The 13,963-nt window shown below is 41.9% G+C and overlaps 1 protein-coding gene across 1 annotated transcript in view; it reads right to left on the reverse strand.

The window, feature by feature from the left end:
• The window catches only part of GMDS (GDP-mannose 4,6-dehydratase), a 718,047-nt gene that overhangs the window by 169,363 nt on the left and 534,721 nt on the right, over positions 1-13,963 (reverse strand). Inside the window, exon 9 of the mRNA XM_088471799.1 lies at positions 1,381-1,499. Coding sequence (XP_088327925.1) covers positions 1,381-1,499 — 119 coding nt within the window. The remainder of the gene's footprint in view (positions 1-1,380; positions 1,500-13,963) is intronic.

Consider the following 13,963-nt stretch of genomic DNA (forward strand, 5'->3'; position numbering starts at 1 on the left):
TGGGGCCACTGCTACAGGGGCATAATATGGGGGCACTGCTACAGGGGCATAACTATGGAGGCACTGCTACAGGGGCATAACTATGGAGGCACTGCTATAAGATTTCCTTCCTTTCAAATCAAGGGGGTAACGTCGGCGTATCTAAATATACTTTGGGTTAAAAGGTAAAAAAGTTCCCTGACCCCTGGCTTAGGGCATCAAGGAAATTTTCCATGGCTGGATTTACCATGGAGCATATGGTGCAAAACTGCAAATAGTACAGCTGAACCAGGTTCCACAAAACACTAAAACTAATAATAAAATAGTAATAATAGAGGTTTATAATACACATTAATTAGAATCTGGTAAATGGTAAACTGCCACACGGTCCACGTGATAATTTTTGTCTTGGTAATGTCGGTTGTCCCGTTCAGTTGTCCACTCAGACTTTGAATTCTAGGCAACAAAACTCTCTCTCCATACTATCCACAAACAAAACACAGATGACTGCTATACAAGGGTGTTGTGTGGTTGCATGACAATGCACGCCCGCACATTGTTATTCATACTGTCAACACTCTCCAAAAACTTTGTTTTGAGGTGTTAAAGCATCCTCCCTATAGTCCTGTTCTTACCCCATTGGACCATCACCTGTTTGGTCCCCTGAAAGAAGCCCTAAGAGGACGAAGATTCACCTCTGGTGAAGAGGTGAAGACAGCGGTGCATTCGTGGCTCGCAGCTGAGCCTAAAACATTTTTTAATGAGGCAATACGAAAGCTTGTTGACAGATGGACAAAGTGTATTGAAAAGCAGGGAGATTATTTTTCGACATAACGTATTTGTCTTTTCTGAAAGTTAATTAAAATAAATTCTACAGCTAGAGTGTGGTTAATTTTTGACTCACCCTCGTATATAGGGGCACCAGAATCTTTTAAGTGTTTAGAACCTCTAAAGGTCTTAATCCAGCCCTGGCAGGGGGAGTTATTACATACACTACACAAGTTTTGCTAATAAAAGTGAAGTGAATAATCAGAGCTCACCGATTATAAGCAATGGCATAAGAATGCATACAGATATTTTTTTCCAGGACTTCATAAATATACTAAAATCACTGGTGTATGATATCACATTATACAGAGGTGTGAGCTGTCATGTTGCTTTCCTCGTCAAAGGTAAACATGGGATTTCTCTGTATACAGCAACAACACAACCTTGAAAAAATTAAAGGATTTGTACTGTACTAAAATAACTTCTGAAGAGACACTTATAACTGCAAGCTCCCTCTGCTAAACATAACTCTGAACTTTATATTTTATATGTGATATTTGGTAACTGGCTGTATACATAGTTTCTGTGCTTAGATAACACTGATGACATCTTACTGTTATGTAATTTGCTTACACAATGGTTTTCCCGATGTGCATGAAAGCTTTCTCCACAAACTCACGAACGCTGTGGACCTCCCCGGTAGATATCACAAAGTCTTCTGGCTCATCTGTTTGCAGCATCAACCACATAGCCTGCAAAGACAATAAACAAAGCACAAGTGAGCAATGAGCATAGCATACTAAGTGTAGTAGAAAACTTAGTGTCACATTTTTGAATTCAAGTAGTATATGGGTTGCATACTATAATATTTCCTACTGAAGTTAAGATGCAACACTTCACATTATGATTACACAGAAACTCAATTTTAACTTATTAAGGTCATATAGGTTTAAATTACTAATGGTATACAATTTCTTAAACGTACTTTATGTTCAGCAAAGCATGACAAGACAAATAATTTTGCACCTCATTTGTCAGAATACTAATTACATTTATTTATTGGTGTAATCGGTCATATCTCGGAGGAAGTCCAGGCAAAAATGATCCAATGGATCCAAATGCTTCAAAGGAACAGTGCCCCCAGTGGTCAGATTTATATTGTGAAAATACTAATGGATTTATGGGCTTATTTATCAATATGAGCCAAAACGATTCTCTATTGCCACTTATCGCAGTGATAGAAATTCCTTTTCTGGCTAATTTATAAAAAGAAAAGGTTGCAGGGGCTGCCGAGTGACGCTTAGCTTCTTAATGATACTAAACAGAAATCGAGCACCCCTACACCTGCGCACAGCCAATAACAAAATCAATAAACTGCTGATCATAACATAGTAATAACTCTCAAACGGGAAGTATGATATTATTTATGTAAAAAGTCACTTTTTGTCAGATGGCTCCAGACACCGTCATTGGACGGTACAGGGCTTTCCTTCTGTCGGATATATAGTGTCCCAATCTTCAAATGGTGCTGTATGCTTCAGAGTTTTCCTCAAAGAGAGGGAAAAGAGAAGAAGGGGAACCAATAGTGCAGTATTTCTCGGATAGGCAAGTCATATATAGCAGTCCTCTACTTCTAATATTCCAAATCAATCACATACCATACTCACGTTAAAACGGAGTATATACCACCCAAAAAGGTATCTTTTTATCTTCTATAACAACCCGTAAGCTTTTAAATCCTTATGGACATAGTAGACACAAAAATGGGCGTACCCCAACTCACAGTAGGATATATTGTTGCAGTCATATAAAGGTTTCTTTATGTCGTCCTTTCAACTTGAAGATAAAAAGATACCTTTTTGGTATATACTTCGTTTTAACGTGACTACAGTATGTGATTGATTTGGAATATTAGAAGTAGAGCACTGCTATATATGACTTACCTATCCGAGAAATACTGCACTATTGGTTCCCCTTCTTCTCTTTTCCCTCTATTTGAGGAAAAGGGTATTTATTATACCCTTGGGAGGTGGATGACCTCTTTTTTAACACCCATATACTGCTGCCGCTAGTGTGCGCATTCAATCCCTCCTCACATCTGTATTCAGTAATTTCTTAATGATACTGTCTGGCAGCAGTAATAAGAAATGTACCGTTTTGCCAGACAGTCCATGTCCCCTAGGCGCACTATATATGTGCATAGCCCTGGAAGCCCAGACTTGTCTCCAAACTGCGGTAAAAATAAAAAAAATAAAAATTTTATAAAAGGAAAAATACTTTATTTTAGTAAAAAGTATTATTTCCTTTAACGCTGCCTGTTGTCGCCATCCTGACATAGCAATGATTGGGGGAATGCCAGTGTTCTTGCTAAATAAATGATAGCTCCCTCATGCTTTGCAAGGGGAAGCTAGCTATTGCAGAAGACCCCAGCAATGACTATCAGGTATATTTGCTGAAGTTCAATCTTAAATCGATCAAGATCGATTATGTTTCTGGGGCTGAATCACATATTTACTAACATAATTTTTTTGTATTTGTATTTTTAAGTGTTCGATGTTGCTTCTGGGGCTAAACCACACATTTACGATTAAAATCGACCTTTAGTAAATATACCCCTATCTGGCTATAGACAATGCCAGCAAAAACCATTTATAAAGTTAACAAAAAACACTATCTGGCAAAAACAGACATTCCTGTTTGAGATGGCTCTTTTCAGCACTTAATAAATAGAACCAATTGTTTTGAAAATAAATATTGTTTCAATACAATGTCAATATAATACATTTCTATATAATACAGAACACAATGCTTTAAGTTATAGACAGATGTTGCAAGTTGCAGATAAAACATACTTTCGCTGTCCCTGTGTGATCTTTCAAAGACTACACCTTAATCTGTCAAAAAGCTATTTTACAACAGGGTTGTATCGACCCATTGGCCAGGATGGCACTCGCCAGTGTTGCCGGCCAAAGGGGGGCGCCGTCCAGCAGTGCCACCAGCAGCCAAGGGGTGGACTTCCCCAGGGGCGGAACTAGCGGCAGTGCACTGTGGTGCAGGGGCCCACAGCCGCCACTGCACCCACCGCTATTCCCCCGGGCCTCAAAAATGTAGGGCAGACCGCAGTGAGAGCGGTCTGCCCTACACAGTAACAGACACACCAGCGGTGGCTGTGTGTTTGTTATAGCAGCCAGCCAATGAGAGTCAGACAGACTCTCATTGGCTGCTGTGTCCACGGAGGGAGGCGGTTGGAGCTCACTCATGAGCTCCGCATTCTGGCTCCCCCTGCAGCGGGTGATTGGAGAGACGTAATAATGTCTCTCCCATAGTGCCCTACAGAGCGGGTCGGGAGGAGCAGACATCGGTGGGCGCGTCAGGAGCGGGGATTCAGGTTTAGGCTTTTTTTTTTCTTCAGTGTGTGTAAGCCTGGCATGGCTACTAGGGGGCTCTGTATAGCTCCACACTGCACACTACACAACCCTGATAATCTCATCCACATCGCTCCCACAAACTCTGTCCCCCTCTCCTGTGCCCTCTGGAGTGCATATCTGGGCCCCACCATTGACCTTTTATCTTCAACTTCCTCAATCTCCTAGCCATCACTGAAACCTGGATATCCCACTCTGACACCACTTTTCTTGCAGCTCTTTCCTCTGGGGGCCCTACGTTCTCTCACACACCCCAGTCTGGAGATCGCCATGGTGGTGGTGTTGGGGTCCTTCTATATTCCAGGTACTGCTTCCAGCTCATAACTTCTGAACGATCCCTCTCATTCTCTACATTCGAGGTTCATGCTATTCGCCTCTTACAATTTGTTTATCTTCGAGTAGCTGTCATTTATCGTCCCCCCTGTCCTACCTCTAAATTTCTTGACAACTTTGTTTTCTGGCTCCTCCTCTTCCTCTCCTCAGACTTTCCCACCCTCATCTTCGGTGACTGCAATATACCCATCAATGTCCCCACAGAATCCTCTGCCTCTAAACTCTTTATTCTCACATCATCATTTAGTCTCTCCCAATGGACATCCTCACCCTCCCATGTGAGTGGACACTCACTTGATCTGATCTTCACTCACTTTTGTGATATTTCTCTTTTAACTTATCTCTTTATCCATCTCCACCTCCTAAGGCTACAATCACTAAGCGTAACATTGAGGCTATCAACACCGTATCCTTATCTTCCCTGCTAAACACACTTCTCACACCTATCCTTTCTCTCTCTTCCCTATACAATGCCTCCCTTTCTTCTGCTCTTCACTCTGTGGCTCCAGCATTCACTACTCACCCTCACATATACACTCCTCAACCCTGGTATTCCAAGTGCACCAGATGTCTGCAAAAGAACTTCCGAGTGATATTGGAGGAAATCATGCTCCAAGGCAGACTTCCTCCATTTCAAAATTTATGCTCTCATCCTCCTCACTCTCTGACGTTAACTTTGCCACCCAATTTACATCTAAAAGTGACTCCATACATCAGGACACCCCTCCCCATCCATCTTACCAACCCCAACATCTTTCTCCACTGTACCTAGAGAGGAAGTCATGGCCTTCATCCACCCCCCCCCCCCCCGGACCCTATCCCATCTCTTCCACTGCTTATCTCCTTCTGCCTGTTCCCATCTTGCCCACCTTTTCAATGTCTCACTCTCATCTGGCTCTGTCCCTTCTGCATTCAAGCATGCACTTGTCTCCCCCATTTTTAATAAAACCTACCCTTGATCCTAACTCTCTCCAACTACTGACCCCCTTCTCTCTCCTACCTTTTGCCTCCTAACTTCTTAAGCGTATTGTCTACAACCACCTTACCACCTTTATTTCTTCCCACTTCCGGCTTGACTTATTCCAGTCTGGTTTCCATTCTCTCCACTCCACTGAAACTGCCCTCATGAAAGTCAGCAATGACCTCCTTGCTGCTAAATCTAAGGGCCACTACTTTATAATTTTCCTCGACCTCTCTTCTGCTTTGACACTGTGGATCACACTTTATTTAAATCCTTCTCTCCTGTGGTCTACATGACACTGTCCTCTCCTTCCTTCTCTGGTGATACTCAGGATGTACCATCCTCCAGATCTCTCCCCTAATCTCACTCGTATCTCCAAATGTCTCTCTGCTGTCCCTTCCTGGATGCCCCAGCAGTTTCTTAAACGTAACATGTCTAAGACGAAGGTGATCATTTTCCCACCCTGTCGCATAACCTCTCTTCCCACAATTTAATTAACTATTGATGGCACAACCATCTCGTCTAGCCCCCAAGTGTGCCGTCTTGGAGTTATCCTCAACTCCTCCTTCAAACCAAACATTCAGTACCTTTCGCAGCCCTGCCATTTCAATCTCAAAAATATTTCCAGGATCAGACCCTCTCTCACCTGGGATGCTACTATGACCCTCATACACTCACAGGTCATCTCAAGATTGGACTACTGTAACCTCCTATTTGGCCTCCCTGACTCCCACCTCTCTCCACTCCAATCTGTTCTCAATGCTGCTGCTTGGCTCATCTTCCTCTCCAAATATTATAATCTTCCTCCTTTCTCCTACAATCCCTATTAAGCTTCTCATTCACTTACAAAGCCCTCACCCAATCCTCTCAGACTTCATCTCCATCCACACACCTGCCCACCCACTTTGCTCCACAAACGTATGTCACCTCTCCTGCCAATTGATTACTTCCTCCCACACCCGTGCTGCTCTCCACCTTTGGAATTCTCTCCCACTCTATCAGATGCTCCAACTCTCTACTAATCTTCAAACACTCTCTCAAGACCCGCTTCTTTATCAAAGCTTTCCAGTTCCCATCCTAAATCACTGCTCCATGCTCCTTTCTCACTGTCTATCCCATCTGTCACCCCTGTCTGCTCTCCCCTTTAGAATGTAAGCTCTCATGAGCATGGACCGCTTCCCTCGCTTGCTACCCTTACTGATACTATCATTTACTCCCCAAAATAGCACCTAACACTTGTTGCTGGCGTCCTGCTGCTTATTTAAGTGTTATGATCACTAAAGCAACAATGTTTATAAACCATGTCCTTGTCCTGCATTGTTTAGCATGGTTAACGACTGTTTTCTTGTGTGCTCATTTGTTTATGTATTTTGTAAGGCACTGCAGAACCCTTGTGGCACCATATAAAGGATGATAATAATCTACATAATAAGCAAGAATGTGTGTGTGTGTCTATTTGTCTTTTAAGCACAGCCAGAGTTTTGAATCTAGCTTCACCAACTTTGAGATGGTGGTGTAGTTTGAACAGGGTTAAGTATTTGCCTAGGTTTGAACTTAGTCAGGGCCATACACTGTTACACGATCCCATAAAACTGGGACACACTTAAATTACACAGGTTCTGGTGCTGACTTCATACACACACTGTTACATTCTCATTTCTTCCAAAATGCTGTGTTCTCACTTTTCTAACAGCTGCAGACATGAAAATGAGTTAGTCAGCCTTCAGTGTTTGCATTATAAACTTTGACTTTAAGTAGAGTGCATTATTAGCATTTCGCTCACTGGGCCCGATTCAGAGCCGCTCGCTAGATGTGATCGCTTACTCCCAGCGTATGCAAATCCAGCACATGCCCACACGTTCAGCAAGGCATTAGCACGCCCACTATGTCTTGGTGAGCGATCACTTTGTGTAAGCAGACGCCCACCAGCCATTCATAAGGCGTCCACTTGCGCACATCATATCCAGGAAGTGCATGAAAACATTGGTACATCGAGCACCATCGGATGTGCTCGCGGCGCTTAAGGTTAACTATACCTGCCCATAAGCAATGCGATCCCTTCAGTGTGAAATACAACCAGATGGTGTGTACAATGACGCTGCCTGTTAATTATGCACGCCTATGAAACGGCGTTGAAACACACAACCACGCCTGCGTTCACACCTCCACTCCCCCGTTTCTAGTGGCCTGCCCAGTTACCACCCACAAATGGTCTCTTCTGTCACTCATTCAACTGGGCTGTCTATGCTGAGCGAATGATTGCTTCCTGATCTGTCGCAGTGGTTCACGCACGCCCAATGTGATGCATACGCAAAAATCGGCCAGCAACGAGCGATCGCATCCTAGCGAGCAGGTCTAAATCAGGTCCACTGTCTCATCCTCCAGCAGTCACCCTGGGGGTCTTAGCAGAGTGCATGGCAGGCTCGTGAGCAGCTCAGCACTTAATACATTCAGATTGTGGCAGACCGCATTAATTAATCCTCCATGTTTGTAATCTGTGTATGCTAAGCTTTGCCAGGATCAAACTGCATTGATCGCAGCCACGCAGTACCCCGTTCTGTCCGGGTATGAGACTAAAGTCCCACCATTCCCCCTAATGGCAGCCCTACTAGACATGGTCTTCATTGTAGGTCTGTACAGAGATTTGAGGGGGTGATTCAGCTACAGACACAGTGACAGGGATCACGCAGATTCCAAGTTATCAGGAATCTGCGTATGCTCATGACTCGTGCTACAGATGTGGACTACAGGTCTGTGATCCTGCACGCAGTCCGGCAGCAAACTGTCAGAGATTGACACTGCTGCCGTTTATGGGTGGGGAGGGGGCGGTGCTGGCCTTCATTTCCCAAAGGCATTTCGCAGTCGTTGGGGGGGGGGGAGGGGGGGTTCGGGAGTGGTTAAGATCTCCGTTGACTGATCGAGATTTTCTGGCCTCTTTTACTCATCTGCGTGACCCCAGGGACCCAGCTGGAGGGATTGCAGATGATCCGATGCTGCGCCTTGATGCTGCGACCAGAACAGTGTGATGCCTCCTGCTGCATTACCATATTACAGCTATCCGAGAAGTGATAGTACATCCGTCCGCAGCTGAATTACACACTCTGTTCTGCAGTGATTTCTGAAACTCAAGTGATTTTGGAAGCTATACTGATTTCTGTTCTGCAAGTCAGTCTGCTCCTCATATACCCCATTCCAAACAGTATGAGAAGACGCCTGCCTCCACTGTCATTTACTCCTAATTTGCATAGTTATCCAGTTTATAGGCGAGGACAATGTAAAAGGCTGCAGGTGTAGGCAACGTCGGATATCCCAGCTAGTAAATAATAATAATAGGTAACTCCTACATGTTTAAAGAATATACAGATTGCCCCTTTATCTATGGATATCTTTGGGACTTTTTGCTTATAGGTTCTATATTACTTAAATATTCGGTCAAAAGTAAAAAAAAAAGTTATAAAAATGTGTAAATTTGATCCTCATCACTGATCCTCATCACTGATCCTCATCACTGATTGTCACTGATTGCCATACTTCTGTAATATATGTAAAGACATACCGGATTCCTATTATTTATATATATTTATCATACCATACTCCATTATAGCCTAATAACCTACTTGATTTGGTTCTACTTTGCTAGCTTATAACAAATTACATCAACTGAACAATACGGTCAGTGAATAGATGTTTCTGGCTACATACATGTTCATGACAAAGAAAATTGATATTTCAATTAATTAAAATTATGTTTATGATCATGCACTATTACATATAAATTATTATTTATCTACTCCCTGAACACTTCAGTTTATGGACATACTTGGATATCATTACTTTGGCACCAAATATTTGTAGGCCAAAATACTGTTCCAGGAGGCCGGAGAGAATATTTGTGTCCCCTATGTGTCAGCTACTGCGTTTATTTCAAGAGATCACTTAAGTCTGATGGTTCAGAGATCATATCAAGCTCTCATTGGTGAAATGTTCTTTATAAGGAGGACATGCTGAGAAAGAAAACAGCTTGTTTTAACAACTGCAACTTCAGAGACAATGTTCTTAAGAGGTTCTCTGGTCTAGTGTCACTTATCTGGCAAAGCACCCAGCACTTCAACTGTATAACACATTGTCAATTAATCTGCATCCATGGAGATGAATAGATTGCATTGTGGCCAGATCTGTAGACTACTCCTTAGCATCAAGCACTCAAGTATTGCTCTTTTAGGTGACCAGTTTTGAGAGGAAATGATTTTTGCCTTTAAATGCCATGCAACTAATTATCCTTGTGATGCACACAGCAATCAAACATACTCACATAACAAAAGACTGTATCAAACATGATATTTATCTTGGATTGCTAAATGATAGCACAGCAACAAGCCAATATACCGTGCTTACTGATGTTGCTTGGCATGCAGCTCAATGTGAGATCATTGTGGTGATACAGAGACCCATTAATGACAGATTGGGAATGAATGTTGAGCTGAGTATTTGTGACAATAGGGGTGGGCAAATAATCTGTACAGTCTACAAAAAAATGTCAACCCTAATAATCTTCTTTAGTGCTACCTAACATGCACCTGCAGGACCCGCTGTGTTGCTGCATGTGTGCATTGCCAAAAAAAGCCAATCACCGCCGGCGGCTTATTCTCATCCAATTGCAGAAACAAAACATTGATGCTGATTGATTAAAATCGACCTTTAGTAAATTTACCCCCAAGTGCATGCTCGGTAATGGTCATTCTGAACAAAGTTTTCTACCTACATTTTTTCTTAAAGACATATATTGGATGTCAGAAAGAAAACATAAAATGCCTTTTCATAACCTATACACAGAGACTCTTGCAGCTAATCAGTCGCAATTTATATTATAAATGGGTTGACGAAGTTTACAGTTTTCTAAATTTTTCGAGCATTTTATTTAATAATAGCACTTTAGATGTATTGATCGAGTATATTGTGGCATTTCAGAAATGTAAGATATGTGTGCGCATATGAAATGTTTGAAGTCATAGCCACAGAAGAACTCAGCGACATCCAATACCTCTATTGTATCCACTGTGTGGATACGTTATTGGCACAAAGTTTGTCTTCTACAAGAGAGATGGTATGTTTCAACGCTAACGACCCCTACACACTACATGATATCTTTAACGATTTGTCAGATTCCGACACATCGGAACGACAAATCGTTAAAAATGTGAATTGTGTATGCACTACATTGTGTAGTGCGTGCGCTTCCATGGGGTTGTCAGCCTCATCGCCTGATCTTACGTGCAGCATGTAAGATCAGGCGATGCGGCTGACTATCCCATGCAGCACTATGCGGTGGTCGGGCACCAGATGGCCCAGTATGTACGAACCACCCAATAGGTCGGCCCGTCTGCATTGGGATCGTCGGCAACATCAATGGGTACACACATCGTTTAGTGTGTACCCAGCTTTAGAGCAATTTCTAATTACTGTCCAGAGTACAATAGACATGGCCAGTGCTGTTAGTGCTCCCAGCGTATACTATACGTTTTTTTTAACTATATATTTATTTTTTTTGAAGCACAATGAGACAAATACAAAGTTCAACACTACACAGTAATAACTGAGAACATCCACAGTTAACATAAAAATAAATGAGATAAATGCAGGCAAGACATAATTCAGTCCTTGCATTATTGCAGAATCTTCTGCAGCACAGCATTATAGATGTTGTAGGATAGTAGACCATCAATCCATCTACTGGCAGCACATCACAGCCTCCCACACAACCCAGTAGTTAAACATGAGTTTGGCGAACAATAAAAAGTTAGGGTGATGTCAGGAAAGCAGGAAGATCCTGTAGACAAACTCATTTCATACCATGTGGCATGGTCTAAGCATCTCCAAACCATCGCCTTTGTTACATATGAAAGTGATTCGATAAAGCTTTCCCGGATCAATAAAAAGGACTGTATTCGCACATTTTTTTTGCAGAGACTTTATCCAGTCCATCCAAAAAGCATTAAAGAGTTTTTTCCTAAAATAGTGGGAAGATTGGGTGGAAGCCTGTATCCATAGCTAAAAGATACACTTGCAAGAAGAAGCTGAAAACAGCCAAGTAGTTTTTTTCACATCCCATGACATAGAATCAGCAGACAGTAAGATACCGAGCACTGCCAACTAAGGGGACATCGGGGAGCATTTCAACAGGTGAGTAATAGCGAATTCTCCAGATCTGAGTCTTGAAACACCTAATGACCGGATAATACCATAAACAGTATTCCAAATCAGCACTGGGGGATACGCACTTCGCAGGGCCGGAATAAGAGCCACATGGACCTTGGGCTGAAAATCATTAAGGGCTTATTGTGTGACTAGTGCTCTGTGCATGTGACCAGCAGTGTATGGGTGTGACAAGTGCCTTGTGGGCATGTGAACCCCCCTACATTATCAACCACAATGTCTCCTTAAATACATAAAATTAGGAAAATTACATCATTTTGTAAGGAAAATAGAAATACAATTTAAATACTTATTTATGGCCATCTAGGAGGCTGGGTATCATCATAATGTCATGGTGAAGGGACTATTTTTATTTGGACGCCTGGAGCTGTAGTCCCATCCACCCCATTGTTAAAATGACCCAGGAAAACAGTAGCTGCTAGTCATGTTACATAGGTAATAATGGTACAGAGACAAATAAATTCTATGATCAATGCTGTAGCAGGTCAATAATGAGCCCTGAGCTGGCTCCTCCACCTCACGTGTGTGATGTTATGATGTCACAAAGTGGGGACAGGGACGAAGAAACTGAGAGACCCTGGCATCCTAAGGATACACCAGGCGGATCTTTTAGTTGCAGGGTGCCTTTAGTAATTGCCATGTCTATGTTAAACTGAGGTTTCCATAAAGCAGAGCAAGGCATTGATAGACAGCAACAGAAAGCACCCTCCCTGTCTATAGACCATTACCCACTGGCCCTCCTTTCTGGGCAGTTATCTGAAGAATTATTCCAATCATGTGGAAAAAATTTGCGGACAAAGGGCATATTCTAGGAATCAGTAACACTTTGGATTTTTAGTGAAAACCTCAACCAGTCCCCGATTGTGCAGTTGCCCACTACAGTCCAGAATGTTCAGGGTTAAGAAGACGTTCTTGGAAAGAGAAGTTGACAAAGATAGGTACAGGAAAATATAGGGGTTCAGTTAAGTCTGGCATAACTTAAGACACCAAAGTTTATGGGGGCTCATTAAAAGAGGGTTTGTGTAGATGTGACGCATGACCTCACCGCACATAGAGCAAAGCTGGCAAAGACATTTCCGGGAGAGTAGCATGGTCAAGCACAGTACTAGCCTACTCCAATTTTAAAATCACACTCACATAATTGTTTTGCACAAGTGTATTCAAATCTATTAATCCATTATAATTCACGCTATTTATAAAGCTACCCCGCATATAGTAGCAATGTTTTCACTGAGTTTTATAGGCAGATTCAATTAAGCGCAAGCAGCAGTTCACACTGCACATTTTCCAGCCAATTACAGAAGCACTACAGGCAGCGAGCAGAAATCTGCCCCTTATGGTGCATACACACGGTCAGATTTTTCCTTCAGATATGAACGATAATGATTTAAAAATCGTTCAGTCGTTCATATCTGAAGGAAAATCGTTCATATCTGACATGCCTGAACGATGGACGATCAACGATGCGCGTTCCCGATGGTCAGATAACGATTTCTGACATCTGATGTGTTTGCAGTCAGACTTGGATGATTCCATTCATTTTAATGCAGTCAAAAATCGTTCAATCGTTCAAATCGTTCAAAACTTTGGTAAAATCGTTCAAATCGTTTAATCGTTCAATCGTTCATCTGACAAATCTGACAAGTCTGACAAATCTGACCGTGTGTATGCTCCATTAATCTTCATAACAGTCCACAAGAATTTTTATAATATTTTATAATATAATAAAATAATATTTATTATTTTCTTGTGTAGCCAAAACAATATTTTTGTGCTTTTAAAATCCTTCTATTTTTAGACCTATTCTTTGTTTGTGCTTATTAATATGATAGTATATAATTTATTATTATGCAGCCAAGGCACCACAAACACCTCTTGTGATACGAGACTAACCTCGAAGAAGGGTGTGTTAAATAAAGCCAATGTCTAAGATTTCAGGCAGAATCACCTTTTCTGTATTTATAATAAAAAGGAAATAGTAATACAGCTTTCATACCCTGATTGGATAATGTTTGTTTTCACTGCTTATGCCACTTCTGAAATTTGCATACTGTACAAGTTACTTGTCTGGAACGAGAGCCAGAAATCTGCAGTTACAACAATGGTCAGACAGACTCTCCCAGGACCCTGACCTACCAATTTCTAGGCATTTCCTCTCATAGTTCACATTGTACCAGACCTCAGTCTGAGAACGAGAAATGAGAGCTGCATAGTGGCTGATTTATTTATCATTACTGGATAGACTTATACTACTCTTAACAGAAAAGAAAAACGTTGTTTAAAT

Source organism: Taudactylus pleione, unplaced genomic scaffold (genome assembly GCF_031769625.1).
Source record: "Taudactylus pleione unplaced genomic scaffold, aTauple2 ptg000116l, whole genome shotgun sequence".
Taxonomy (NCBI): domain Eukaryota; kingdom Metazoa; phylum Chordata; class Amphibia; order Anura; family Myobatrachidae; genus Taudactylus; species Taudactylus pleione.